Source organism: Oncorhynchus gorbuscha, linkage group LG06 (assembly GCF_021184085.1).
Source record: "Oncorhynchus gorbuscha isolate QuinsamMale2020 ecotype Even-year linkage group LG06, OgorEven_v1.0, whole genome shotgun sequence".
Taxonomy (NCBI): domain Eukaryota; kingdom Metazoa; phylum Chordata; class Actinopteri; order Salmoniformes; family Salmonidae; genus Oncorhynchus; species Oncorhynchus gorbuscha.
The window spans coordinates 4924154-4951675 of record NC_060178.1 but is presented as its reverse complement, the minus strand read 5'-3'; the positions used below and the strand labels follow the sequence as shown (position 1 = coordinate 4951675).

General features: G+C 46.8%; 3 protein-coding genes and 7 non-coding genes across 10 annotated transcripts in view; 2 read left to right on the top strand and 8 right to left on the bottom strand.

Annotated features, from left to right (window-relative positions):
• Positions 1-14552, top strand: part of LOC124037445 (dual specificity mitogen-activated protein kinase kinase 1-like) — a 60283-nt gene extending 45731 nt beyond the window's left edge. The window contains 4 exon segments of the mRNA XM_046352145.1: positions 2335-2399; positions 2795-2853; positions 12857-12902; positions 13746-14552. Coding sequence (XP_046208101.1) covers positions 2335-2399; positions 2795-2853; positions 12857-12902; positions 13746-13859 — 284 coding nt within the window. The 3' untranslated portion in view covers positions 13860-14552.
• Positions 14553-18701: 4149 nt separating this feature from the next.
• On the bottom strand, positions 18702-25425 carry LOC124037444 (60S ribosomal protein L4-B-like). The gene is given in 11 exon segments (XM_046352144.1): positions 18702-18804; positions 18807-18849; positions 19164-19284; positions 19647-19730; positions 20008-20164; positions 21085-21214; positions 21460-21584; positions 22155-22293; positions 23850-23956; positions 24403-24574; positions 25266-25425. Coding segments are annotated over 11 exon segments (1128 nt in total). The 5' UTR covers positions 25269-25425; the 3' UTR covers positions 18702-18757.
• Positions 19493-19560, bottom strand: LOC124038820. Its single transcript, XR_006839422.1, has one exon. It is a non-coding gene; the product is annotated as a small nucleolar RNA SNORD18 (small nucleolar RNA).
• Positions 19824-19891, bottom strand: LOC124038822. Its single transcript, XR_006839424.1, has one exon. It is a non-coding gene; the product is annotated as a small nucleolar RNA SNORD18 (small nucleolar RNA).
• Positions 21310-21378, bottom strand: LOC124038817. Its single transcript, XR_006839419.1, has one exon. It is a non-coding gene; the product is annotated as a small nucleolar RNA SNORD18 (small nucleolar RNA).
• LOC124038824 lies at positions 21907-22007 on the bottom strand. The gene has a single exon (XR_006839427.1). It is a non-coding gene; the product is annotated as a small nucleolar RNA SNORD16 (small nucleolar RNA).
• Positions 22426-22521, bottom strand: LOC124038825. Its single transcript, XR_006839428.1, has one exon. It is a non-coding gene; the product is annotated as a small nucleolar RNA SNORD16 (small nucleolar RNA).
• Positions 24273-24339, bottom strand: LOC124038818. The gene has a single exon (XR_006839420.1). It is a non-coding gene; the product is annotated as a small nucleolar RNA SNORD18 (small nucleolar RNA).
• Positions 24701-24799, bottom strand: LOC124038823. Its single transcript, XR_006839425.1, has one exon. It is a non-coding gene; the product is annotated as a small nucleolar RNA SNORD16 (small nucleolar RNA).
• LOC124037370 (protein zwilch homolog) overlaps positions 25415-27522 on the top strand; it is a 34943-nt gene continuing 32835 nt past the window's right edge. Inside the window, exon 1 of the mRNA XM_046352073.1 lies at positions 25415-25965. Coding sequence (XP_046208029.1) covers positions 25916-25965 — 50 coding nt within the window. The 5' untranslated portion in view covers positions 25415-25915. The remainder of the gene's footprint in view (positions 25966-27522) is intronic.

Sequence of the window (27522 nt, the reverse complement as noted above, 5' to 3'; positions counted from 1 at the left end):
TGCTACCAGGCTGTGTTGTCATGTTGTGTTGCTGCCATGTTGTTGTCATGTTGTGTTGCTACCATGCTGTGTTGTCATGTTGTGTTGCTACCAGGCTGTGTTGTCATGTTGTGTTGCTACCATGTTGTTGTCATGTTGTGTTGCTACCATGCTGTGTTGTCATGTTGTGTTGCTACCAGGCTGTGTTGTCATGTTGTGTTGCTACCATGTTGTTGTCATGTTGTGTTGCTACCATGTTGTTGTCATGTTGTGTTGCTACCATGTTGTTGTCTTGTTGTGTTGCTACCATGTTGTTGTCATGTTGTGTTGCTACCATGCTGTGTTGTCATGTTGTGTTGCTACCATGTTGTTGTCATGTTGTGTTGTCATGTTGTGTTGCTACCAGGCTGTGTTGTCATGTTGTGTTGCTACCATGTTGTTGTCATGTTGTGTTGCTACCAGGCTGTGTTGTCATGTTGTGTTGCTACCAGGCTGTGTTGTCATGTTGTGTTGCTACCATGTTGTTGTCATGTTGTGTTGCTACCATGTTGTTGTCATGTTGTGTTGCTACCAGGCTGTGTTGTCATGTTGTGTTGTCATGTTGTGTTGCTACCATGTTGTTGTCATGTTGTGTTGCTACCAGGCTGTGTTGTCATGTTGTGTTGCTACCATGTTGTGTTGTCATGTTGTGTTGCTACCATGTTGTTGTCATGTTGTGTTGCTACCAGGCTGTGTTGTCATGTTGTGTTGCTACCATGTTGTTGTCATGTTGTGTTGCTACCATGCTGTGTTGTCATGTTGTGTTGCTACCATGTTGTGTTGTCATGTTGTGTTGCTGCCTTGCTATGTTGTTGTCTTACGTCTCTTTATGTAGTGTTGTGGTGTCTCTCTTGCCATGATGTGTGTTTTGTCCCCTCCCCGCAGGAGAGGCCTTTTGTCTTCTGGTCGGCCGTCATTGTAAAGAATAATGTGTTCTTAACTGACTTGCCTAGTTAAATAAAGGTTAAATAAAATCAAATAAAAATCACTTCCGTTGTTAGCCTGTGCCCATAGCATTTGTTTTGTGAAAAATGAGGTGGATTGTAAGTGTTCTTAGGTTAAATTTGTGTAGTTCAGTCCTTGTGCTGTTCTTGTCTATTGATGTTCTGTATCATATTTTGTGTTCTGTGTTCTGTGTTCTGCGTGGAATCCCAGAAGAGAAGCTGCTGCTTCAACAACAGCTAATGGGGGATCCTAATAAAATATTAAATAGCATAATGCTTATCTATACAATCCTCTCAGATCTCTGGGTCCATATTCACAAAACCTTTCAGAGTAGAAGTGCTGATATAGGATACATGTTTTCCTTTTGATCATAATGAATACAATTACATAAACAAGGAGTACCTGATCCTAGATCAGCACTCTGAGACACATTGTGGATAAGGGATCCAGATCTCAGGTCTGCACTCATTCATCTCCTGTGTGTCATTACAGGTTATACTGATTACAATCTGAGTAGCCGGGACAACTACCTGACGTATTGAGAGTTAACCCTCAGCCTGTGGGCCAGACAGCAGAGCTGACTTATTGAGAGTTAACCCTCAGCCTGTGGGCCAGACAGCAGAGCTGACTTATTGAGAGTTAACCCTCAGCCTCCACAGCAGAGCTGACTTATTGGGCCTGTCAGCAGAGCTGACTTATTGAGAGTTAACCCTCAGCCTGTGGGCCAGACAGCAGAGCTGACTTATTGAGAGTTAACCCTCAGCCTGTGGGCCAGACAGCAGAGCTGACTTATTGAGAGTTAACCCTCAGCCTGTGGGCCAGACAGCAGAGCTGACTTATTGAGAGTTAACCCTCAGCCTGTGGGCCAGACAGCAGAGCTGACTTATTGAGAGTTAACCCTCAGCCTGTGGGCCAGACAGCAGAGCTGTCTTATTGAGAGTTAACCCTCAGCCTGTGGGCCAGACAGCAGAGCTGACTTATTGAGAGTTAACCCTCAGCCTGTGGGCCAGACAGCAGAGCTGACTTATTGAGAGTTAACCCTCAGCCTGTGGGCCAGACAGCAGAGCTGACTTATTGAGAGTTAACCCTCAGCCTGTGGGCCAGACAGCAGAGCTGACTTATTGAGAGTTAACCCTCAGCCTGTGGGCCAGACAGCAGAGCTGACTAATTGAGAGTTACCCCTCAGCCTGTGGGCCAGACAGCAGAGCTGACTTATTGAGAGTTAACCCTCAGCCTGTGGGCCAGACAGCAGAGCTGACGTGTTGAGAGTTAACCCTCAGCCCTGTTTCTGTCTTCCCTCAGCCTATGGGCCAGACAGCAGACTTGACTTATTGAGAGTTAACCCTCAGCCCTGTTTCTGTCTTCCCTCAGCCTGTGGGCCAGACAGCAGACCTCCTATGGCTATCTTTGAACTGCTGGACTACATAGTTAATGAGGTGAGTAAAAGACTGTTGGGGTCCATTTGAGTTTAATAAGGCAGTCAATTCAGAAACTCATTTGAATATTTAAAAAAAATGAAATCTACAATAAATGTTTAAAAAAATGTATTTTAAAAATGTGCTTCTATTTTTCAGTTTATTCAAAAGTCATATAAATCCTGGTTAAAATATCATAGACCGTTTCTGCTGTAAGGTATCGGTAGACCCTGCCTTCATTCCCATGTTGATTGGGATGGTGGCATACTGAACTGTGAATGCATTACACAAATGACTGCCTGCCTGCCTTCCTGAAAGCCTCCATGTCCCGAGTGTAATTTCTTTCAAGGCTGAATCATTTATATATGAATCATCCATCCATCTCCTCTGTGATGCGATTGTTTTTCTTTTTCCAGCCTCCTCCTAAACTGCCAGGTATTTTCGGCGTTGAATTTCAAGACTTTGTGAATAAATGGTAAGTAATTAAAACCAAAAAGCGACTACTTAAAGTTGTTGAGTAAAAACACAGTGTGGACCTTCTTGTTGTCGCAGCTCCGAAGGCAATGCATCCACTTCAGTTCAGACATCAGCATTCAACATTGACAACGCTGCCACCTAGTGGTGTGTGGTAGCAATGGCACGGAGTCGCTGCTTTGAGTACACTCACAGACTATCCATTATATTGGCCAGATACTCTAGTGGCAGCTCTAACAATGAACAGAAAAGTCTTCGAAAATGGAAGGCAGTCGGGAAGAAGGACTATTCTAGACAATCAGAGGGCATATTCGCGTGTTAACAACATGCACAACTCCCGTTATAAAACGTTTTTTTCTCTCTCCAAGTTTCCGGGGTGTCACGTGTCCCTACTTATATCCGTATACTGGTAACAACCTAATCATTACGAAACTTCTATTGATCCAATAAACTACACGTGGTATACCAGAGAGGGATAAACTGGGCCCAAAATCTGCCTTCTCCAGCAGGTTGCGTTTTTGGTTTGTTTTTCTTCTCTCGCCAAGCGAGGAGTTTTTTGTAAAGAGGTCAATAAAGGAATGTCGAATTTGTTTGTTTCATTTCGTTTCTTATTTGGTACGTGTAGCTCATTTGATCAAACATACGTTTCATAATGCCTTGGTTGTTACGAGTGTACAAGTAGGACACGTGACAACCCGGCAACTTTGATTTAAAAAAAAATATGGCAGCATTCAAAACACTTCCTATGCAAACCCCTATCCCCTCAGCCCTTAAATGAAGTGGACACTTCTGATGACGTCTGACCAGTTGACGCTTGCAGGGCAACGGGCGCAGCAGGAAGGAGGGGTTTTTAAATGGACCGTCCTTGCCCGGAAATTATATGCGCTACAGTCAATTACGAGTGCATGTCTACTTATATTAACTATATAATTATTCATATACTAGCCTGCCTAGCTACTTCTGAAGAAGGAACATTTTGTATTTCTACAATTAGCAAAAGCTAACTAAACAAAAACATAATTACTTTTATGAGACGTGTTTGTTCGTAACGCAATTTCTAACTTATTTACATTTGTTTTTACTTACACTTGTATGTTGACGTTTTAAGTTTTGGCTGACTTTTCTTAGCAGATGTACAATCATCGCGAATTGAATTATGGGGCGTTTCAGGCCCCAGAGTGAACATTTTATTTAACCAGGAAAGTCAGTTAAGAACAAATTATTATTTACAATGACAGCCTACCCCGGCCAAACCTGGACGACGCTGGGCTAATTGTGTGCCGCCCTATGGGATTCCCAATCACGGCCAGTTGTGATACAGCCTGGATTCGAACCAGGTTGTCTGTAGCACTGAGATGCAGTGTCTTAGACCGCTGTAGTTCTGTCAGGTTCTGGTTTGTACACTACTCTCGGGCTGTAGTTCTGTCAGGTGAGTGCCATAGAGATAGTAGTGAAAACACTAATCAGTGTCAGCTGTGATTCCCCATAGAACTATTTCCCCTCTCCCATAGAACTATTTCCCCTCTCCCATAGAACTATTTCCCCTCTCCCATAGAACTATTTCCCCTCTCCCATAGAACTATTTCCCCTCTCCCATAGAACTATTTCCCCTCTCCCATAGAACTATTTCCCCTCTCCCATAGAACTATTTCCCCTCTCCCATCCCCCTCTCCCATAGAACTATTTCCCTCTCCCATAGAACTATTTCCCCTCTCCCATAGAACTATTTCCCCTCTCCTATAGAACTATTTCCCCTCCTATAGAACTATTTCCCCTCTCCCATAGAACTATTTCCCCTCTCCCATAGAACTATTTCCCCTCTCCCATAGAACTATTTCCCCTCTCCTATAGAACTATTTCCCCTCTCCTATAAAGTGCAAACTCTCTTCATCCAGGTTGCACTGCAGAAAATGCATAGAGGGTGCCGAGAAGTGTAAAGATGCGTACCTTTGGCAGCTTTTGGCACAACTCCAACCCCATCATTAATTTTGCAGATGTAGTTGTAGGCCTGATCACCGACAACGATGAGACAGCCTATAGGGAGGTCAGAGACCTGGCCGTGTGGTGCCAAGACATCAATCTCTCCCTCAACGTGATGAAGACAAAGGAGATGATTGTGGACTACAGGAAAGGAGGACTGAGCACGCCCCCATTCTCATCGACGGGGCTGTAGTGGAACAGGTTGAGAGCTTCAAGTTCCTTGGTGTCCACATCACCAACAAACTAACATGGTCCAAACACACCAAGACAGTCGTGAAGAGGGCACAACAACACCTATTACCCATCAGGTCACTGAAAGGATTTGGCATGGGTCCTCAGATCCTCTAAAGGTTTCACAGCTGCACCATCAAAAACACTGGTTGCATCACTGCCTGGTATGGTGGCAACTGCTCGGCCTCCGACCGCAAGGCACTACAGAGGGTAGTGCGTGCGGCCCAGTATCTCACTACGGACAAGCTCCCTGCCATCCAGGACCTCTATACCAGGCGGTGTCAGAGGAAGTGCCAGTACATCACTGGGGCCAAGCTTCCTGCCATCCAGGACCTCTATCTGGTGTCAGAGGAAGGGCCAGTACATCACTGGGGCCAAGCTTCCTGCCATCCAGGACCTCTATACCAGGCGGTGTCAGAGGAAGGGCCAGTAATCACATTGTAAAGACTCCAGGCCACCCCATCACTGTTATCCAGACTGGTGGTGTCAGAGGAAGGGCCAGTACATCACTGGGGCCAAGCTTCCTGCCATCCAGGACCTCTATACCAGGCGGTGTCAGAGGAAGGCCCTAAACATGGTCAAAGACTCCAGCCACCCCAGTTATAGACTGTTGTCTCTGCTACCACACGGGTACCGGAGCACCAAGTCTAGTCTACTTCTACCCCCAAGCCATAAGACTCCTCAACATCTAATCAAATGGCTACCCAGACTATTTGAATTGCCCCCCCCCTCTTCTACGCTGCTGCTACTCTCCGTTATTATCTATCACTTTATTAACTCTACCTACATGCACATACAGTTGAAGTCAGAAGTTTACATACACTTAGGTTGGAGTCATTAAAACTTGTTTTTCAACCACTCCACAACAAACTATAGTTTTGGGAAGTCTGTTAGGACATCTACTTTGTGCATGACACAAGTCATTTTTCCAACAATTGTTTACAGACAGATTATTTCACTTATAATTCACTGTATCACAATTCCAGTGGGTCAGAAGTTTACATACACTAACTTTAATGTGCCTTTAAACAGCTTGGAAAATTCCAGAAAATGATATCATGGCTTTAGAAGCTTCTGATAGGCTAATTGACATCATTTGAGTCAATTGGAGGTGTACCTGTGGATGCATTTCAAGGCGTACCTTCAAACTCAGTGACTCTATGCTTGACATCAAGGGAAAATCAAAAGAAATCAGCCAAGACCTGAGAAAAAGTCTGTTTCATCCTTGGGAGCAATTTCCAAACACCTGAAGGTACCACATTCAAGTATAAACACCATGAGACCACGTAGCCGTCATACCACTCAGGAAGGAGACTCGATCTCTCTCCTAGAGATAAATGTACTTTGGTGCGAAAAGTGCAAATAAATCCCAGATCAACAGCAAAGGACCTTGTGAAGATGCTGGAGGAAACAGGTATAGAAGTATCTATATCCACAGTAAAACGAGTCCTATATCGACTTAACCTGAAGGCCGCTCAGCAAGGAAGAAGCCACTGCTCCAAAACCGCCATAAAAAAAGCCAGACTACGGTTTGCAACTGCACATGGAGACAAAGATCGTACTTTTTGGAGAAATGGCCTTTGGTCTGATGACACTAAAATAGAACCGTTTGGCCATAATGACCATCATTATGTTTGGAGGGAAAAGGGGAGGCTTGCAAGCCGAAGAACACCATCCCAACCGTGAAGCACGGGGGTGGCAGCATCATGTTATGGGGGTGCTTTGCTGCAGGAGGGACTGGTGCACTTCACAAAACAGATGGCATCATGAGGCAGGAAAATGATGTGGATATATTGAAGCAACATCTCAAGACGTCAGTCAGGAAGTTAAAGCTTGGTCGCAAATGGGTCTTCCAAATGGAAAATGACCCCAAGCATACTTCCAAAGTTGTGGCAAAATGGCTTAAGGACAACAAAGTCAAGGTATCGGAGTGGCCATCACAAAGCCCTGACCTCAATCCTATAGATAATGTGTGGGCAGAACTGAAAAAAACGTGTGCGAGCAAGGAGGCCTACAAACCTGACTCGGTTACACCAGCTCTGTGAGGAGGATTTGGCTAAAATTCACCCAACTTATTGTGGGAAGCTTGTGGAAGGCTACCCAAAACATTTGACCCAAGTTAAACAATTTAAAGGCAATGCTACCAAATACTAATTGAGTGTATGTAAACTTCTGACCGACTGGGAATATGAATAAATAAATAAAAGCTGAAATAAATCATTTTCTCTACTATTGTTCTGGCATATCACATTCTTAAAACAAAGTGGTGATCCTAACTGACCTAAGACAGGGAATTTTTACTAGGATTAAATGTCAGGAATTGTGAAAAACTGAGTTTAAATGTACTTGGCTAAAGTGTATGTAAACTTCCGACTTCAACTTTATTACCTCAATTACCAACCGGTTTCCCCGGTTTTTTACTCTGTACCTGCTTGTAACCTCACTGTAAGGTTGTTGTATTCGGCGCATGTGACAAATAAGATTTGATTTTTACAGAATGTCGTCAAGGATTATGTAGTGGGACCTCTTCAAGGCCTTATTGAGGGACTTTGCTTGTCTGGCATTTTGACAATCAATCGCTATGTTACTAATCCAGTCGGAGTGGAATGGGACTGGGTGGCCGTCCCTCTCATGTTTGTCCAGCATAACCATAACCACTGCCGCCACTGGGACATTTTCTTAGGACACACTGCACCGGTGTGATATTGTTGTCAAACCAGGGTTTGTTGTTTTGGAAGTATGTTTCTTAGTAGCGAGCGATCTTTTGTGAGTTTGGATCCCGAGATACAGTTGGCATCATTTGCTGGGACTGCTACTCTCTGTCCAGGGATCCTGCCTACCACGGTCTGAGTATTTGGTGTAGCAGCTAGCCTAGCTGCTAGCTAGCGGCCTATCAAGCTAGCCGGGTTTTCTTGGGGGCTTGAATGCAGCCTATGACGTGGTTAGCCATTGTGGCCCTGACTGCGGATTGTCCCGGGTTTGTGGCTGTCTGTTTGTTGTTGTTGTTGTGACTTGCCCTGTGAGGAGGAACAGCCTAACTTACGTTGTTACCATGGCAAAGACCAGCCTTGCCCTGTGAGGAGGAACAGCCTAACCTACGTTGTTACCATGGCAAAGACCAGCCTTGCCCTGTGAGGAGGAACAGCCTAACCTACGTTGTTACCATGGCAAAGACCAGCCTTGCCCTGTGAGGAGGAACAGCCTAACCTACGTTGTTACCATGGCAAAGACCAGCCTTGCCCTGTGAGGAGGAACAGCCTAACCTACGTTGTTACCATGGCAAAGACCAGCCTTGCCCTGTGAGGAGGAACAGCCTAACCTACGTTGTTACCATGGCAAAGACCAGCCTTGCCCTGTGAGGAGGAACAGCCTAACCTACGTTGTTACCATGGCAAAGACCAGCCTTGCCCTGTGAGGAGGAACAGCCTAACCTACGTTGTTACCATGGCAAAGACCAGCCTTGCCCTGTGAGGAGGAACAGCCTAACCTACGTTGTTACCATGGCAAAGACCAGCCTTGCCCTGTGAGGAGGAACAGCCTTGCCCTGTGACCTACGTTGTTACCATGGCAAAGACCAGCCTTGCCCTGTGAGGAGGAACAGCCTAACCTACGTTGTTACCATGGCAAAGACCAGCCTTGCCCTGTGAGGAGGAACAGCCTAACCTACGTTGTTACCATGACAAAGACCAGCCTTGCCCTGTGAGGAGGAACAGCCTAACCTACGTTGTTACCATGACAAAGACCAGCCTTGCCCTGTGAGGAGGAACAGCCTAACCTACGTTGTTACCATGGCAAAGACCAGCCTTGCCCTGTGAGGAGGAACAGCCTAACCTACGTTGTTACCATGGCAAAGACCAGCCTTGCCCTGTGAGGAGGAACAGCCTAACCTACGTTGTTACCATGGCAAAGACCAGCCTTGCCCTGTGAGGAGGAACAGCCTAACCTACGTTGTTACCATGGCAAAGACCAGCCTTGCCCTGTGAGGAGGAACAGCCTAACCTACGTTGTTACCATGGCAAAGACCAGCCTTGCCCTGTGAGGAGGAACAGCCTAACCTACGTTGTTACCATGGCAAAGACCAGCCTTGCCCTGTGAGGAGGAACAGCCTAACCTACGTTGTTACCATGACAAAGACCAGCCTTGCCCTGTGAGGAGGAACAGCCTAACCTACGTTGTTACCATGGCAAAGACCAGCCTTGCCCTGTGAGGAGGAACAGCCTAACCTACGTTGTTACCATGGCAAAGACCAGCCTTGCCCTGTGAGGAGGAACAGCCTAACCTACGTTGTTACCATGGCAAAGACCAGCCTTGCCCTGTGAGGAGGAACAGCCTAACCTACGTTGTTACCATGGCAAAGACCAGCCTTGCCCTGTGAGGAGGAACAGCCTAACCTACGTTGTTACCATGGCAAAGACCAGCCTTGCCCTGTGAGGAGGAACAGCCTAACCTACGTTGTTACCATGGCAAAGACCAGCCTTGCCCTGTGAGGAGGAACAGCCTAACCTACGTTGTTACCATGGCAAAGACCAGCCTTGCCCTGTGAGGAGGAACAGCCTAACCTACGTTGTTACCATGGCAAAGACCAGCCTTGCCCTGTGAGGAGGAACAGCCTAACCTACGTTGTTACCATGGCAAAGACCAGCCTTGCCCTGTGAGGAGGAACAGCCTAACCTACGTTGTTACCATGGCAAAGACCAGCCTTGCCCTGTGAGGAGGAACAGCCTAACCTACGTTGTTACCATGGCAAAGACCAGCCTTGCCCTGTGAGGAGGAACAGCCTAACCTACGTTGTTACCATGGCAAAGACCAGCCTTGCCCTGTGAGGAGGAACAGCCTAACCTACGTTGTTACCATGGCAAAGACCAGCCTTGCCCTGTGAGGAGGAACAGCCTAACCTACGTTGTTACCATGGCAAAGACCAAAGCCAGCGGGAGTATCTGTTGAGGACTTTGGTGTGTCTCGATCCCAGGTGAAGGATCTTTTAAACAAAAATAGTTCCACAAGCAGATGTTACAACAAAAAAATAGCTTCAAGTGTTTTGTCCAAATGCTGGTGGATTCAACTAATTTTTTCTTTTTAAACGGACGATCTGAGCAGAGAGGTCCAGGACCTAAAGAACAGTTTGCAGTTCTACTAGGGTCAGCTCGATGAGTTGAAGCAGGAGAACGGCAAGATGACGGTAATCTGTAAGTCGTTTAAGAGAAGACATCAGTTCTGTGTGTGAATCCATGATAACAAAGACGGATAAATCGAGGGACAATCAAGGCAGAACAACATGGTTGTGGAATCGGAGGACAAAGTGAGGGAAATGAGCTCTGAGAAATTGAAGATGGACCACAGGAAGATTGAGGTGGAGCGTGCCCACAGAACTGTAACACCCACCACCGGTCCAGGTGACAGGTCCAGGTGACAGGCCCAGGTGACAGGCCCAGGTGACAGGTGACAGGTCCAGGTGACAGGCCCAGGTGACAGGTCCAGGTGACAGGCCCAGGTGACAGGTGACAGGTCCAGGTGACAGGTCCAGGTGACAGGTCCAGGTGACAGGCCCAGGTGACAGGCCCAGGTGACAGGTCCAGGTGACAGGTCCAGGTGACAGGTCCAGGTGACAGGCCCAGGTGACAGGCCCAGGTGACAGGCCCAGGTGACAGGCCCAGGTGACAGGCCCAGGTGACAGGCCCAGGTGACAGGCCCAGGTGACAGGCCCAGGTGACAGGCCCAGGTGACAGGCCCAGGTGACAGGCCCAGGTGACAGGCCCAGGTGACAGGCCCAGGTGACAGGCCCAGGTGACAGACCCAGGTGACAGGCCCAGGTGACAGGCCCAGGTGACAGGCCCAGGTGACAGGCCCAGGTGACAGGCCCAGGTGACAGGCCCAGGTGACAGGCCCAGGTGACAGGCCCAGGTGACAGGCCCAGGTGACAGACCCAGGTGACAGGCCCAGGTGACAGGCCCTGGTGACAGACCCAGGTGACAGGCCCAGGTGACAGGCCCAGGTGACAGGCCCAGGTGACAGGCCCTGGTGACAGACCCAGGTGACAGGCCCAGGTGACAGGTCCAGGTGACAGGTCCAGGTGACAGGTCCAGGTGACAGGCCCAGGTGACAGGTCCAGGTGACAGGCCCAGACCGATAGTGGTCTAGTTCCTGAGGTTCAAGGACAAGGGAGCTGTTCTGGAAAGAGCCAAGAACTTGAGAGGAACGTACATCTTCCTCAACGAGGACTATCCTGAAGCTGTGCGCCAGAAGAGGAAGTAACTTGTCCCAGCCATAAAAGCTTGCCAGAGAGCGTGGGGACATTGCTTACATCCGCTACGACAGACTGTCCACCCTCCCTCCCAGAAGCCTGGAAGGGATGAGAGAGCCAAGCCTATGGGTTCAGAGCCTCAACCCCGCAACACGCACGCACGCACGCACGCACGCACCAACTGATTACTGGACTACTAAATGTGAATTATTTTCTCTTGCTTTGTTTCCTCTTTCCATATTATGTCTCTGATAAGCTACACAGGAAAGGGCTGAAAATAGCCCATATTAATATATGATGCCTTTAGAAATAAGGTTAAATGAAATCAATAACTTGCTAACTTCAGATAACACTCGTATATTAGCCATTTCTGAGACTCACTTAGCTAATTCATTTGATGATACATCAGTAGCAATACAAGGACATAACATTCATACAGGAGACATGAATGCTTATGGGGGAGTCGCTGTATATATTCAGGGAAGATCTTATGTCAAGTGTTATTGAAGTGTTGTGGTTGGAGGTTCACTTGGCACATCTAAAGCTTTTTCTTTTGGAGTGTTGCTGTAGGCCACCAAGTGCTAACAGTCAGTATCTAAATAATATGTGTGAAATGCTTGATAGTCTATGTGATGTAAACAGAGAGGTCTACTTTCTCGGGGACCTGAATATTGAATGCTGGTTTTCATCAAGCTGTCCGCTCAAGAGGATTAATATGGATATACATGAATATGGATGCTACCATGGTTACGATTAGTCCTGAATGAATCGTGAATAATGATGAGTGAGAAAATTATAGATGCACAAATACCATATCCCCCCCCCCCTCCAAATAAAAGGCTGTTAGAGGTTAGCATGTCTTGGGGGTATGATATAAAATGCTAACCTCCCCTGTTATTGTAATGGTGAGAGGTTAGCATGTCTTGGGGGTATGATATAAAATGCTAACCTCCCCTGTTATTGTAATGGTGAGAGGTTAGCATGTCTTGGTGGTATGATATAAAATGCTAACGTCCCCTGTTATTGTAATGGTGAGAGGTTAGCATGTCTTGGGGGTATGATATAAAATGCTAACGTCCCCTGTTATTGTAATGGTGAGAGTTTAGCATGTCTTGGGGGTATGATATATAATGCTAACCTCCACTGCTATTGTAATGGTGAGAGGTTAGCATGTCTTGGAGGTATGATATAAAATGCTAACCTCTACTGTTATTGTAATAGTGAGAGGTTAGCATGTCTTGGGGGTATGCTAACCTCCCCTGTTATTGTAATGGTGAGAGGTTAGCATGTCTTGGAGGTATGATTATTTGTGCCTGTGTAACTTTTCTCATCATTATTCACGATTCATTCAGGACTATCCGTAATCATGGTAGCATCCACATTAATGTAGAAGTGTTTAGAAACATAAGTGACTCCAAAATGACAAGGATTGTGGGATTGATTCCCACAGGGGCCAATCAAATAAATGACTGAGTTGCTTTGGATAAAAGCTTCTGCTAAATGGAATGCATTATTATTATTATATAATCTACATACTTTTATTCGTTGACAGTTTGATCAAGAACCCAGCAGACAGGGCAGACCTGAAGCAGTTGATGGTGAGTGGATTTATTTTGTTCCCAATGTAGCGCCTTGTTGCGCTTGTGATCCTTCTCTCTCTACTGAAAAACAACAGACTCTATTCCGTGGTATTATGTATGTATTTAGGTTTAGGGTTATGTGTAAAGGGTTAGGGTTATATATTTAGGGTTAGGGTTATGTATAAAGGGTTATGCATTTAGGGTTAGGGTTATGTATTTAGGGTTATGTATTTAGGGTTATGTATAAAGGGTTAGGGTTATGTATAAAGGGTTCGGGTATTTAGGGTTATGTATTTAGGGTTATGTATTTAGGGTTATGTATTTAGGGTTATGTATTTAGGGTTATGTATTTAGGGTTATGTATTTAGGGTTATGTATTTAGGGTTATGTATAAAGGGTTAGGGTTATGTATTATGGTTAGGGTTATGTATTTAGGGTTATGTATTTAGGGTTATGTATTATGGTTAGGGTTATGTATAAAGGGTTAGGGTTAGCATATGTTCTTACTGCTTGCATTTGTGTCATTTACAGCTCGTCTGTAAAACAGACCTTTGTGTCAGTAGGACTTCCTGGTTAAATAAAGACCCCTTGGTGTCAGGACTTCCTGGTTAAATAAAGACCCCTTGGTGTCAGGACTTCCTGGTTAAATAAAGACCCCTTGGTGTCAGGACTTCCTGGTTAAATAAAGACCCCTTGGTGTCAGGACTTCCTGGTTAAATAAAGACCCCTTGGTGTCAGGACTTCCTGGTTAAATAAAGACCCCTTGGTGTCAGGACTTCCTGGTTAAATAAAGACCCCTTGGTGTCAGGACTTCCTGCTTAATGTAATGTAAATCCAGTAATAGTAACCATATCTCTCCAGGTTCATCAATTCATCAAACAGTCGGAGGCAGAGGAGGTGGACTTTGCAGGCTGGCTGTGTAGCACCATTGGACTTAACCAGCCAGTCACCCCAACACACAGTGTGGGCATGTGATGGCCCTTCTATACACCTTGGTTACGTCCCAATTAGCTCTCCTTCCGACCAAAGTGTGCACTTGTTCACTTCCCTTTCAATGATTTGAAAGTGGTGGAAACTCCCACTAGCTCATGCTTCCACCAATCCAATTTTCTTGGGGAAGCAGCGAACAAGTGTACACTTAAGGAGATATTGGGACACACACCTGCTTCCCCACTGTCTCCTGCTTAGTCAAACACTCATAGCCTGTATTCAAGCAGAATTGCTTTGTTTCATCGGGGTGGTATTCACAATGAACCAAACAGCAAGGGACCAACCTGTCTTTAAGAAATGTCTGCCACTCTATGAAGGTCTGCTGTTTTAATAAGGACAATATGTAGGTCTGCTGCTTTAAGGACAATATGTAGGTCTGCTGCTTTAAGGACAATATGTAGGTCTGCTGCTTTAAGGACAATATGTAGGTCTGCTGCTTTAAGGACAATATGAAGGTCTGCTGTTTTAGGGACAATGTGTAGGTCTGCTGCTTTAAGGACAATATGAAGGTCTGCTGTTTTAATAAAGACAATATGTAGGTCTGCTGTTTTAATAAGGACAATATGTAGGTCTGCTGTTTTAATAAAGACAATATGTAGGTCTGCTGTGTTAAGGACAATATGTAGGTCTGCTGTTTTAATAAAGACAATATGTAAGCTTGGGAAACAGTCTGAGCAATCACTGCCCCCATAATAGAATATTATTGCTGTCTGCCACCTCCCCCACTGTCTCCAAATAGGGTTGTCCTCCCCACTGTCTCTAAATAGGGTTGTCCTTCTCCACTGTCTCTAAATAGGGTTGTCCTTCTCCACTGTCTCTAAATAGGGTTGTCCTTCTCCACTGTCTCTAAATAGGGTTGTCCTTCCCCACTGTCTCTAAATAGGGTTCTCCTCTGACTATACAGGTACTATATAGCCTACTTGCCAGACTATACAGGTACTTTATAGCCTACTTGCCAGACTGTTTTAGGAAATATCCTACTACAAAAGGCGTCAAACTCATTCCATGGAGAACTGAGTGTCTGTGTTCACTCCTCTCTGGTTTTATCTTAAATACAGAGGCATTCAGAAAGTATTCAGACCCTTTAGACTTTTACCACATTGTGTTACAGCCTTATTCTAAAATGGATTACATCGTCGTCGTCATTCTACACACCATAACCCATAATGACATCACAATAGTCCATAATGACCTCACAATACGTTACGGCCTCATTCTAAAATGGATTTAATCCCATTTTTTTTGGTGCGCCACCCTACGGGACTCCAGATCACGGTCGGATGTGATGCAGCTTGGATTCAAACCAGGGACTGCAGTGACGCCTATTGCACTGAGATGCAGCGGTCTAAAATGACCCTAAGCAGCCACCGTCAGTGATCCCAAGCACACAACCAAGACAACGGAGGAGTGGCTTTGGGACAAATCTTGGGACAGGTTCTTGGGACCCAGATTAAGCCTAGCCCTGGACTACAAATCATTCTCAAATGGAGAATTTCCATTGAAAGTGCATTTTAGCATTTTAGTAACAGGACTAGGCTTAATTGGGTCTGGGAAACTGGCCCTTAATGTCCTTCAGGGTTTGGCTGGACCACTCGACTTGAACCCGATTGAAGATCTCTGGAAATGGCTGTGCGGAGAAGCTCCCCATCCAACCGGAGCGCTTGAGAGGACTTTATAATCGTTTGATCAAAAGGTTGCAGATGAGTTAGAAACGGCTGGTTGTCCAGTCTTAAATTGGACACATTTAAAATGACAACTAGAAGCAGCAGACACTACCTTCCTTTGAGTGAGTTTAGACCCCCAGAGGTCACCGTTCAGACCGGACAACAGTTCCCCGCATTTAAGTTGTGCTTTTTGAAAAGCTGTATAATTGTAAAGGCTGTTTACAGACTGGGAAACCAGGCTAGCGGTTTACATCTAGACTGGGACCCAGGGTAGCGGTTTACATACAGACTGACCAGCCTCTGTAAATCGGTCTAAATGATGCTATGTGGTATAATAATATATAATAAACAGCACCTGAAATTGTTGCATCGTAGCTTTTAAAAATTTCTGACAAATGGTTGCACTCAAATTAATGAAGGGTCCCTGATCGATTTGTGGCTTCATGTACATTCATTGTCACGCCACACATGACAGAGCCACACATGACAGAGCCACACATGACAGAGCCACACATGACAGAGCCACACATGACAGAGCCACACATGACAGAGCCACACATGACAGAGCCACACATGACAGAGCCACACATGACAGAGCCACGAGCCACACATGACAGAGCCACGAGCCACACATGACAGAGCCACGAGCCACACATGACAGAGCCACACCACACATGACAGAGCCACACATGACAGAGCCACACACACATGACAGAGCCACGAGCCACACATGACAGAGCCACGAGCCACATGACAGAGCCACGAGCCACACATGACAGAGCCACGAGCCACACATGACAGAGCCACGAGCCACGCATGACAGAGCCACGAGCCACGCATGACAGAGCCACGAGCCACGCATGACAGAGCCACGAGCCACGCATGACAGAGCCACGAGCCACGCATGACAGAGCCACGCATGACAGAGCCACGAGCCACGCATGACAGAGCCACGAGCCACGCATGACAGAGCCACGAGCCACGCATGACAGAGCCACGAGCCACGCATGACAGAGCCACGAGCCACGCATGACAGAGCCACGCATGACAGAGCCACGCATGACAGAGCCACACATGACAGAGCCACACATGACAGAGCCACACATGACAGAGCCACACATGACAGAGCCACGAGCCACGCATGACAGAGCCACGAGCCACACATGACAGAGCCACGAGCCACACATGACAGAGCCACACACATGACAGAGCCACGCATGACAGAGCCACGCATGACAGAGCCACATGACAGAGCCACGAGCCCACACATGACAGAGCCACGAGCCACGCATGACAGAGCCACGAGCCACACATGACAGAGCCACGAGCCACACATGACAGAGCCACGAGCCATGACAGAGCCACGCATGACAGAGCCACGACAGCCAGCCACGCATGACAGAGCCACGCATGACAGAGCCACGCATGACAGAGCCACGCATGACAGAGCCACGCATGACAGAGCCACGAGCCACGCATGACAGAGCCACGCGCCACACATGACAGAGCCACGCATGACAGAGCCACGCATGACAGAGCCACGCATGACCAGATGACAGAGCCACGAGCCACGCATGACAGAGCCACGAGCCACACATGAGCCACGAGCCACGACAGCCACGAGCCACGCATGACAGAGCCACGAGCCACGCATGACAGAGCCACGAGCCACACATGACAGAGCCACGAGCCACGAGCCATGATGACAGAGCCACGAGCCACGCATGACAGAGCCACGAGCCACAGAGCATGACAGAGCCACGAGCCACACATGACAGAGCCACGACAGAGCCACACATGACAGAGCCACGAGCCACGAGCATGACAGAGCCACGAGCCAGCAGAGCCACGCATGACAGAGCCACGAGCCACACATGACAGAGCCACGCATGACAGAGCCACGCATGACAGCCACGCATGACAGAGCCACGATGACAGAGCCACGAGCCATGACAGAGCCACAGAGCCACGAGCATGACAGAGCCACGAGCCACGCATGACAGAGCCACGAGCCACGCATGACAGAGCCACGAGCCACGCATGACAGAGCCACAGAGCCACGAGCCACGATGACAGAGCCACGAGCCACGCATGACAGAGCCACGAGCCACACATGACAGAGCCACGAGCCACGCATGACAGAGCCACGAGCCACACATGACAGAGCCACGAGCCACGCATGACAGAGCCACGAGCCACACATGACAGAGCCACGACAGAGCCACACATGACAGAGCCACGAGCCACACATGACAGAGCCACGATGACAGAGCCACGAGCCACACATGACAGAGCCACGAGCCACACATGACAGAGCCACGAGCCACACATGACAGAGCCACACATGACAGAGCCACACATGACAGAGCCATGACAGAGCCACACAGAGCCACGAGCCACACATGACAGAGCCACGCCACGCATGACAGAGCCACGAGCCACACATGACAGAGCCACGAGCCACACATGACAGAGCCACGAGCCACGCATGAGCCACGAGCCACGCATGACAGAGCCAGCCACAGAGCCACGAGCCATGACAGAGCCACGAGCCACGCATGACAGAGCCACACGAGCCCGAGCCACGAGCCACATGACATGACAGAGCCACGAGCCACGCATGACAGAGCCACGAGCCACCACGAGCCACATGACAGAGCCACGATGACAGAGCCACGAGCCACGCATGACAGAGCCACGCCACACATGACAGAGCAGAGCCACGAGCCACGCATGACAGAGCCACGAGCCACGACATGACAGAGCCACAGAGCCAGCCCACGAGCCACGCATGACATGACAGAGCCACGCATGACCCACACATGACAGAGCCACGCCACGAGCCACATGACAGAGCCACGAGCCACGCATGACAGAGCCACGAGCCACACATGACAGAGCCACGCATGACAGAGCCACGCATGACAGAGCCACGCATGACAGAGCCACGCATGACAGAGCCACGCATGACAGAGCCACCACGCATGACAGAGCCACGAGCCACACATGACAGAGCCACGCATGACAGAGCCACGCATGACAGAGCCACGAGACCACGCATGACAGAGCCACACATGACAGAGCCACACATGACAGAGCCACACATGACAGAGCCACCACCAGGCTGTATTCCTGATTAAATTAATTAAAAAAAGACAAAAAGGACTTTCATTTAAATTTTATTTGAAACCATCTGAACGCCAGTCTGTTAGAGCTGATTTATGCCTTGGTGGGGGCTGCCTTGGCGGGGGCTGCCTTGGCGGGGGCTTCTTGGCCGGCTTCTTCTTGGGCTTCAGCATCTTGGCCTTGATCTGTGTGTAGAGAGAGACACTCATATATATATATATATATAGACAGGACCTGGGCAGGGTTAATGTACACAGATGGTACTGTTACGAGTAGTCAAGAGTGCTACAATACAAGTCTGGGGTCCAGTTTCCCTAATATACAGGTCTTTCTATGCAGCAAATAGCCATCAGCCATCTTGGGCCCAGTTTCCCTATTATACAGGTCTTTATGTTAGAGCGCCACGGTCTTTCTATGGCCATTTTGGGTCCAGTTTCCCTATTATACAGGTCTTTCTATGTTAGAGCGCCACGGTCGGCCATTTTGGTGTTCTACTCACAGTCGGGTCATGCAGCAGGATGGCTTGACGTCTGGCTGTCTTGGCGTAGGGGTTCAGCTTCATCATTATTCTCAGGTTCTTCAGAGGGTTCTTCTTCAGGACTCTGCGCCTGATCTTCTTGCTGTGAGGAGACATGAGACCGGGGTTAGTAGGAGGTGAAAATCTGTTGATATTTTTTTGTGGTCGATGTGTTGAGAATAGTAGCATCCCAAGAGGCACAACATTCCCTAAATAGTGCACTACTTTTGACCCAAGGCAACTTGGCCATGATCAAATGCAGTGCACTATGTTGGAAATGGGGAGGGGGGCACTTGGGATGCAATCTGGTCGTGCTCAGGACTCCAATTAAAATCAGGATTCAGAAACACGGACCTGAAGTGGAACCTCATCATGGCTTCAATGTCACAGCGAAGCATAACGTACTACAATACCCACAATGCACTGTACAATATAAAGCGAACCGGGGGGGGGAGGGAGTCTTACTTTGGTGCACGGAGTGCTTTCTGGATCTCCTCACTCTTCAGAATCCTGCTCAGATCTGTGTTGGTCATCTTGTGCATGGGCAGACTGGAGGAGACAGGACAGAGGTTAGACTACAACAGTACCTCTGTTAGGAAGCAGAATGTGGTTTAGCATCAGGACCATTAGAGCATCTCGTTAAAACTCAGAACTTCTGGTAGATATCAGGATTCAGAAACACGGACCGAAGTAGAAGCTCATCACCGTAGAAATTAAATCAACTCTCAAAATCTGTTCCTGAAACTCTGGCTCACTACAACCACCGACGTCAACCGGTTTTTTCTTTAACCGGCTAAGGACGCCGCGTAACGCCCGTTCTACTCACTTGTAGTCCACCTTGAGAGAGGCGGACTTGCGCCAGGTCCCATAGAGCTGGTCCAGCTTGCGGAAGGCGGACTCGGTCCAGATACAGAAGCGACCAACGTGACCGCCGGGGGCGAGCCTCAGCAGGTTCAGCTTGTTCACGTTCTGCAGGGTGATACCTGGGCGAAAGAACGGCAAATATAATCAATACGATCATTTAGACACAAAACGAGTAAACACGCCGATCATTTAGCAGATGTGCAACTCTACAGAGGAAAATGACACCAGACACGAATAAGTAAATAAACATTATATTAGAGAACTAGTTCTCCTTAGAACTCACATGCATTGATGTTTGTTGTGGTTTTGTTCCTACACAAAAACTTACCATCATGACTGATACCAGGTTGGGCTCAGAACTTGATTTCTGATTTTACATTTAAGTCATTCAGCAGACGCTCTTATCCAGAGCGACTTACAAATTTCACGAACATGGACCTGAATGGGAATCAGAACCCCTCCCAGTACATAATATTAAACCTCCTTGCCCGGGTCCCCTAGCCAGTAGCCAGTACATAATATTAAACCAACCCTCCCCGCCCCCAGGGTCCCCCCTCCCCGCCCCCAGGGTCCCCTCCCCCAGGGTCCCCTCTAGCCAGTACATAATATTAAACCAACCCTCCCCGCCCCCAGGGTCCCCTCTCCCTCTAGCCAGTACATAATATTAAACCAACCCTCCCCGCCCCCAGGTCCCCCCTCTAGCCCATAATATTAAACCAGGTCCCTCTAGCCAGTACATAATATTAAACCAACCCTCCCTCCCCCAGGTCCCTCCCCCAGCCAGTACATAATATTAAACCAACCCCCCGCCCCCAGGGTCCCGCCCCCAGGGTCCCCCCCAGGTCCCTCTAGCCAGTACATAATATTAAACCAACCCTCCCCTCCCCCAGGTCCCTCTAGCCAGTACATAATATTAAACCAACCCTCCCCTCCCCCAGGGTCCCCTCTCCCCCCCCCAGGGTCCCCTCTAGCCAGCCCCTCTAGTACATAATATTAAACCAACCCTCCCCTCCCCCAGGTCCCTCTAGCCAGTACATACCAGGGATGTTTCTGAAGGCCTTGGTGACACCTTGGTCCTGGTTGTAGATGATGCACGGTCCTTTGCGTTGGATACGCCTGCGATTCCTCATCTTACCTTTGCCAGCTCGCATACGTTGTGACGCGTACACCTGCACACACACACAAGAGGACACACACACTTAGCACCTTAGGTCAACAGAAGGAGACAACAGCTGTGCTCTTATCTCGCTAATATCAGTATTCTATGCTCAGGACTTCCATTAAAAATCAGGATTCAGAAACACGGACCTGAAGTGGAACCTCATCACGGCTTCACGCCACTATACACAGTACAACGTATACGCAGGTCAACGATGACCAGCGAGACAGTGGCAACTCTAGCCATTTTACAAACCTTCTTGATGTCGTTCCAGGCCTTGAGTTTCTTCAGCAGCAGCACGGCCTCTTTAGTCTTCTTGTAACCCTCCACTTTGTCGTCAACCACCAGGGGAACCTCTGGGATCTCCTCAATGCGGTGTCCTGGAGGAGGGAGAGGCTTCAGATTGTTGTACAGCGTTGCTTTATGTTCCAAGTCTACACGTTATTGTGATCAGAATTGTATACTTGTCCTCCTGCCGGTGTGAAGGTACGACGTTATCGCTAGAAGCCCCGCCGGCGACGTTCTATTGTCGCTAGCGCGTCAGTTGCCTGGCAACCGAGAAGATTCAGACAAACTAAAAACCTGGCTAGCTAAATACGGCCCCCCCGAGAAGATTCAGACGAACTAAAAACCTGGCTAGCTAATGGCTACTGGTCCAGTATAAGAGTACAGCTTCACCGGTAGAGGCACATTAAGACATCTTGCTCAGAATTATTATCTCGTCAACCCACCATGCCAGCTACAAGACAGTCGGCAAACCGTCACTGCACACAGAGTCGGACGCAAATTACACCATCATCGCAAGTCGTATGGATCAACATTTTAGAAGCGTGTGATTGTCACAAGCATTAATTGGGATTTTATTTATATATATTAGGGTCCATAGCACCGATGAAAAAAAGGGGAGGAAAAAAAACCTGTGCTGCATCAAAGGATGACAGGAGGCGTACCTTTGGACATGACGAGAGCGGGCAGGGCGGAGGCGGCCAGAGCGGAGCAGATGGCGTAACGCTTCTGGGTGGTGTTGATCCTGCGGTGCCAGCGGCGCCACGTCTTGGTGGGGGCGAACATGCGACCTCCACGACACATCTACGGTGGGGTCAAGGAAATGCAGCGAGACATGGCTTCTTCAAAGAGCTTGATTACTGGACACTGTTAACCCGTAATGACTGTGTTTTCCGTCCTGGGAAACAGGCCCTAAAATGTTGTTTGCGAGTATCTTGCTCAGACTCAAGGTTCGTCAGCCACTTGTGCCAGTATATGACATCAGGCATAACGTCACTGATCACAGTGTAGGACGCAAATACCATCACTGCAAGCCTCGGGAGTGTCTTTATATACCACCTACATGGGCTGCATTCATTAGGCAACACATGTATTTGTACAATAAGACTTAAGTCGATTGCAAAAACGTTTGGTTGAGATGAGCCCTAATGAACACAGACATGACCCATTAGACACGGAGAGATTCACAAGGGGAACCATAAAGGAAAACATATCTTGTATGTATTTAAAAAAAGCATCATTATTGAACACGTGCTTTTTGAAATGACAAAGTGTCATGGTACAGGTCTTTAGAGGTTGTACACAAGAAAATGTGTCCTCCTGAAATCTTGATTACTTTTTTCGGGGGCGACTTTTTTTTAATTTTTTTTTTTAAATAACCTTTATTTAACTAGGCAAGTCAGTTAATTAATTAAGAAACAATTCTTATTTTCAATGACGGCCTGGGAACAGTGTGTTAACTGCCGTTCAGGGGCAGAACGACAGATTTGTACCATGTCAGCTCGGGGGTTTGAACTCGCAACCTTCCGATTATTAGTCCAACGCTCTAACCACTAGGCTACCCTGCCGCCTCTACACTCTAACCACTAGGCTACCTGCCTCCTCTACACTCTAACCACTAGGCTACCTGCCACCTCTACACTCTAACCACTAGGCTACCTGCCACCTCTCCACTCTAACCACTAGGCTACCTGCCACCTCTCCACTCTAACCACTAGGCTACCTGCCACCTCTCCACTCTAACCACTAGGCTACCTGCCACCTCTCCACTCTAACCACTAGGCTACCTGCCTCCTCTCCACTCTAACCACTAGGCTACCTGCCTCCTCTACACTCTAACCACTAGGCTACCTGCCACCTCTCCACTCTAACCACTAGGCTACCTGCCACCTCTACACTCTAACCACTAGGCTACCTGCCACCTCTACACTCTAACCACTAGGCTACCTGCCACCTCTACACTCTAACCACTATGCTACCCTGCAGCCCCAAGGGCTTACCTTACCTTCTCTGAATACAGAGAAAAGCTGGATAGTGGAACCCACTTGAGTCTCACCAAATCCAATTTAACATAGCAGATAAAGTTCAGAATTAACCGTTTCATGTGAACAAAAATCTAAAGACCTGCATCACTATAGTTTCAGTTTGTAAAAGGCCGTGTTTTAGAGTAAACATTCAGTTTTTAAAACAAGCTCCCATAATGCAGCAGGAGGACGAGGAAGTCTTTTGTTGGTTTGGGATAGTTTTTCAAAAAAACAAATATGATCTTAAGTGTCTGGACAGTTCTGTAACATGCCATTTGAGTCCAAAATATAGTTGTAAACGTATCCCTGAAGGGCTTAAACTGTCCGAGAGGATACATTGCCGAAGGCTCCCTGGCCAGAGCGGTGGGTACCACCTCCCCTCACACGGGGGATACGGGCCACAGCTCTGCCTGTACCCCAGGACTCAGCACTGGTCTGGTGACCTGGAACACACAAACATTACAACCATTAGATATATCCTGAATAAAAATATAGAATGTAACAACAAGTTTGTTCATATAAAAGACATCCGTCAATATTTTTCTATTTTTATGAATTAGGCCCTAATCTATGGATTTCACAGGCCTGAGATCTGTACCTGTTGTTTGTGATCCATTAAAAATAAAGTTAGGCATGGATCAGAAAACCAGTCAGTATCTGGTGTGACAACCATGCAGAACATGAGAATTAAGTTATTATAAGTTATTCTCAGTCCATGAAACCAAGTTTCCATGTATTGACATTTTGTCCAGGTGAAAGCCCTTCAGAACTTCTAGTATAATCAGGTTTCAGAAACACGGACCGAAGTTGAAACTCATCACCAAAGCTTTTCACCTGTATCCAAAGAAATGGCTTATTTGATTGAATAAATGTTCAAAAGATCACTCACCTGCCAGTCCGCTGACGGCATAGGGCTGACGACTGTTCTTGCGCATGTTGGTGTGCACGAAGTTGACAATGTCGGGGCGGATGGGAGCCTTGAACACTGCAGGCATGACAACATTTTTGCCTGAGCTTTCTCCTTTCTCGGAGTAGATCGAGATTAAAGGCCGGGCACAAGCCTGTGGAAGAACACGGTCAAAATCAGGTGCATGTTCAGCTAAATTCTTACAATGTACCTAATCGCATGTAGCGTGTCGGATGATTAACGTTAGCTATCTACATGTAGTTTAATAAAATGGTCATCTTGCTCAGACTCAGTTGTCGTCATTCACTTGCGCCAGCATATGACAATAGGCATTTGTCGACTGATCGCAAAGTAGGACGCAAATTACACCATCATAGCAAGTACATGTAAAAATGTAAAATACCATGTATTTTTTTCTCTCTCTCTCTCTGTCCCGCTAGCCACCATGCTAGTAGCTAGGTACCACGCTATCCAGAAAATGTGTGATATTTGGATTAATTATCTATAGCTGACTAGTTTACGCAAATGTGTACGTGATCTATAGTTTACCAAGTACATATTCAAAGCAGTTGCGTGAAGAAATGTGTACTGGTTTACGAACTTGAGTCTATTTGATCAAATACGGCCTGTGGTTGAAAGGAAAAGCACACGTGTGACTTGGCTTTAGAACATTGCAGACAAAATGGCTCCTCGTATCAACTTCCTTCAGATTCTCCGTAAAATGTGTTAAATTGTATTACCTAAACAAACATATTGGCGAGAGAAGAAGTCTTTTTTTTGTCATTTCGATTGATTGCTAATGTTAAATAATATTTGCTGATACAAAAAAAAGCTATGATTCTCACCATTTTTTATGTTTTTAGTCTCGGCTCGCCGACGAACCACGCTCCTTCCTCAATGGCGGCCACAGTAGAAAAGGAAGTTGGTAATGCAACTCACAGGACATATGCTTCCGACAAAAAGAACACGTCACACTTCCGACAAAAAAAAACTGAAACGTTCAATGAATTCAATTACTACACAGAGGCATGTTTTTCGATTCTAAATCAATATACGTACTCTTTCATCTTATACACATTTTGATATTATCGAACTTGAAATACTATACAACGGCGAAAACTATTTTTATACATGAGATTACATAGGTCCCTACTGCGCAGTACGGCGGAGGAAACACGTTGGTGACCGGACTACTTTCATGATAATTATTTCCTGGAATCAAATATATATTTTATATTTTTTCGTTCTTAAATGTAACTACCACACGGGACAGTTATGTGAAAAAAAACGTATTATTTTCTTACTCGTCATTGTAAAATAAATAAATAATAATATATTAAAAAATAGTTTGTGTTCGTCGTGTCGACTGATGACGTCAAGGGTTCACTGGCTGTTTTGGCGCGAACGTCAAAAGTTCAGTCTTTTATTTTGTATTTTTTTCTGACTTCAAAACACCAACTAACGTACTATTTCGGTAACTATCTACCCAAATGAAATGGGCTCCAAGATCATCGCCGATGCTGTACGGTTTTCGAAAATGCTTCGGTGAGTTATCGCTTTTCAAATGTGTGACTAAGCTACCCGTTTGTTATTCTGTACTTCGTTAGCTAGCTAGCTGATGTAACGAATCATTGCATAGTGCCAACTGTAAAGTTTGGTGGAGGAGGAATAAGGGTCTAGGTCCCCTTTTAGTTTCAAGGAAGGGTGAAATCGAAAAGCAAAAGCAAACAATTCCGTTTTATAGACAAATTTGTGCTTCCAACTTTGTGGCAACAGTGTATAAGAGGAATACAAATCAAATGTATTTATATAGCCAGAGGATGGACGAGAGAGGCAAGTGGAGATACATGAATTGCGCAAGAAGGGAACAGTGAAGACGGAGATTTATGTGCTTTGCAAGCCAGAGACAAAATCATGATTTTTTTGTTGTTGTTGTTGTCTGATGCATCTTTTCTGCCAACGAATCGAAGTTGAATATAGCCAAATATCAGTTTAATTACATGCGCAATAAAGTATAATGTCTAGGCATATTTAATTGAATCCTGGCAGTTGGCATAGGCAACCGATCGCAAAGCAGAGAATCTACTGAACTCATTTTTGGTAATGGCAAGTTCACATTCTCCTCCATAAACGCATATCACGGTCAAGTGTGGTGTCCAGCAGCTCACACCGGCAGGATGGGGTGTGCTTTTGCATTAGGAGGGATGTCTTAACACGGATCGCTAAAATAATAATTATGCTCACATTTCCTCAATGTTAAATATGAGGCGTATGGGGACGCCTATCGATTTGGCAGCGAAGCACGACATGATGTTATCTTCACCACTAGAATAAACACTACCAGGCTTCCAATAGAGACTATATATATATATATATTTTTTTTACAGAATACAGGGGGCAGTTTAGAAAAATGACTCAAGTGCAAATCTTCCTCTGGAGTAAACCACATACTGGGGTAATAATTGCATAACTAACGTCTCTACTAATACTATAGCTGTCTCTCTCCCTTCAAACTACCCTTGTTAATTCATTTGAAAGGAAATATTATTTTAGCATTATGCTATAACCTAGCCTATGCCTACTTTCTGATGGACTACAGCCCAGATTTGAAGGTGAACCTAATGAGGCTATATACAGGGTCAATGTGGAGGCTATATACAGGGTGTTATGGTACAGGGTCAATGTGGAGGCTATATACAGGGTGTTATGGTACAGAGTCAATGTGGAGGCTATATACAGGGTGTTACGGTACAGAGTCAATGTGGAGGCTATATACAGGGTGTTATGGTACAGAGTCAATGTGGAGGCTATATACAGGGTGTTATGGTACAGAGTCAATGTGGAGGCTATATACAGGGTGTTACGGTACAGAGTCAATGTGGAGGCTATATACAGGGTGTTATGGTACAGAGTCAATGTGGAGGCTATATACAGGGTGTTATGGTAGAGTCAATGTGGAGGCTATATACAGGGTGTTATGGTACAGAGTCAATGTGGAGGCTATATACAGGGTGTTATGGTACAGAGTCAATGTGGAGGCTATATACAGGGTGTTATGGTACAGAGTCAATGTGGAGGCTATATACAGGGTGTTATGGTACA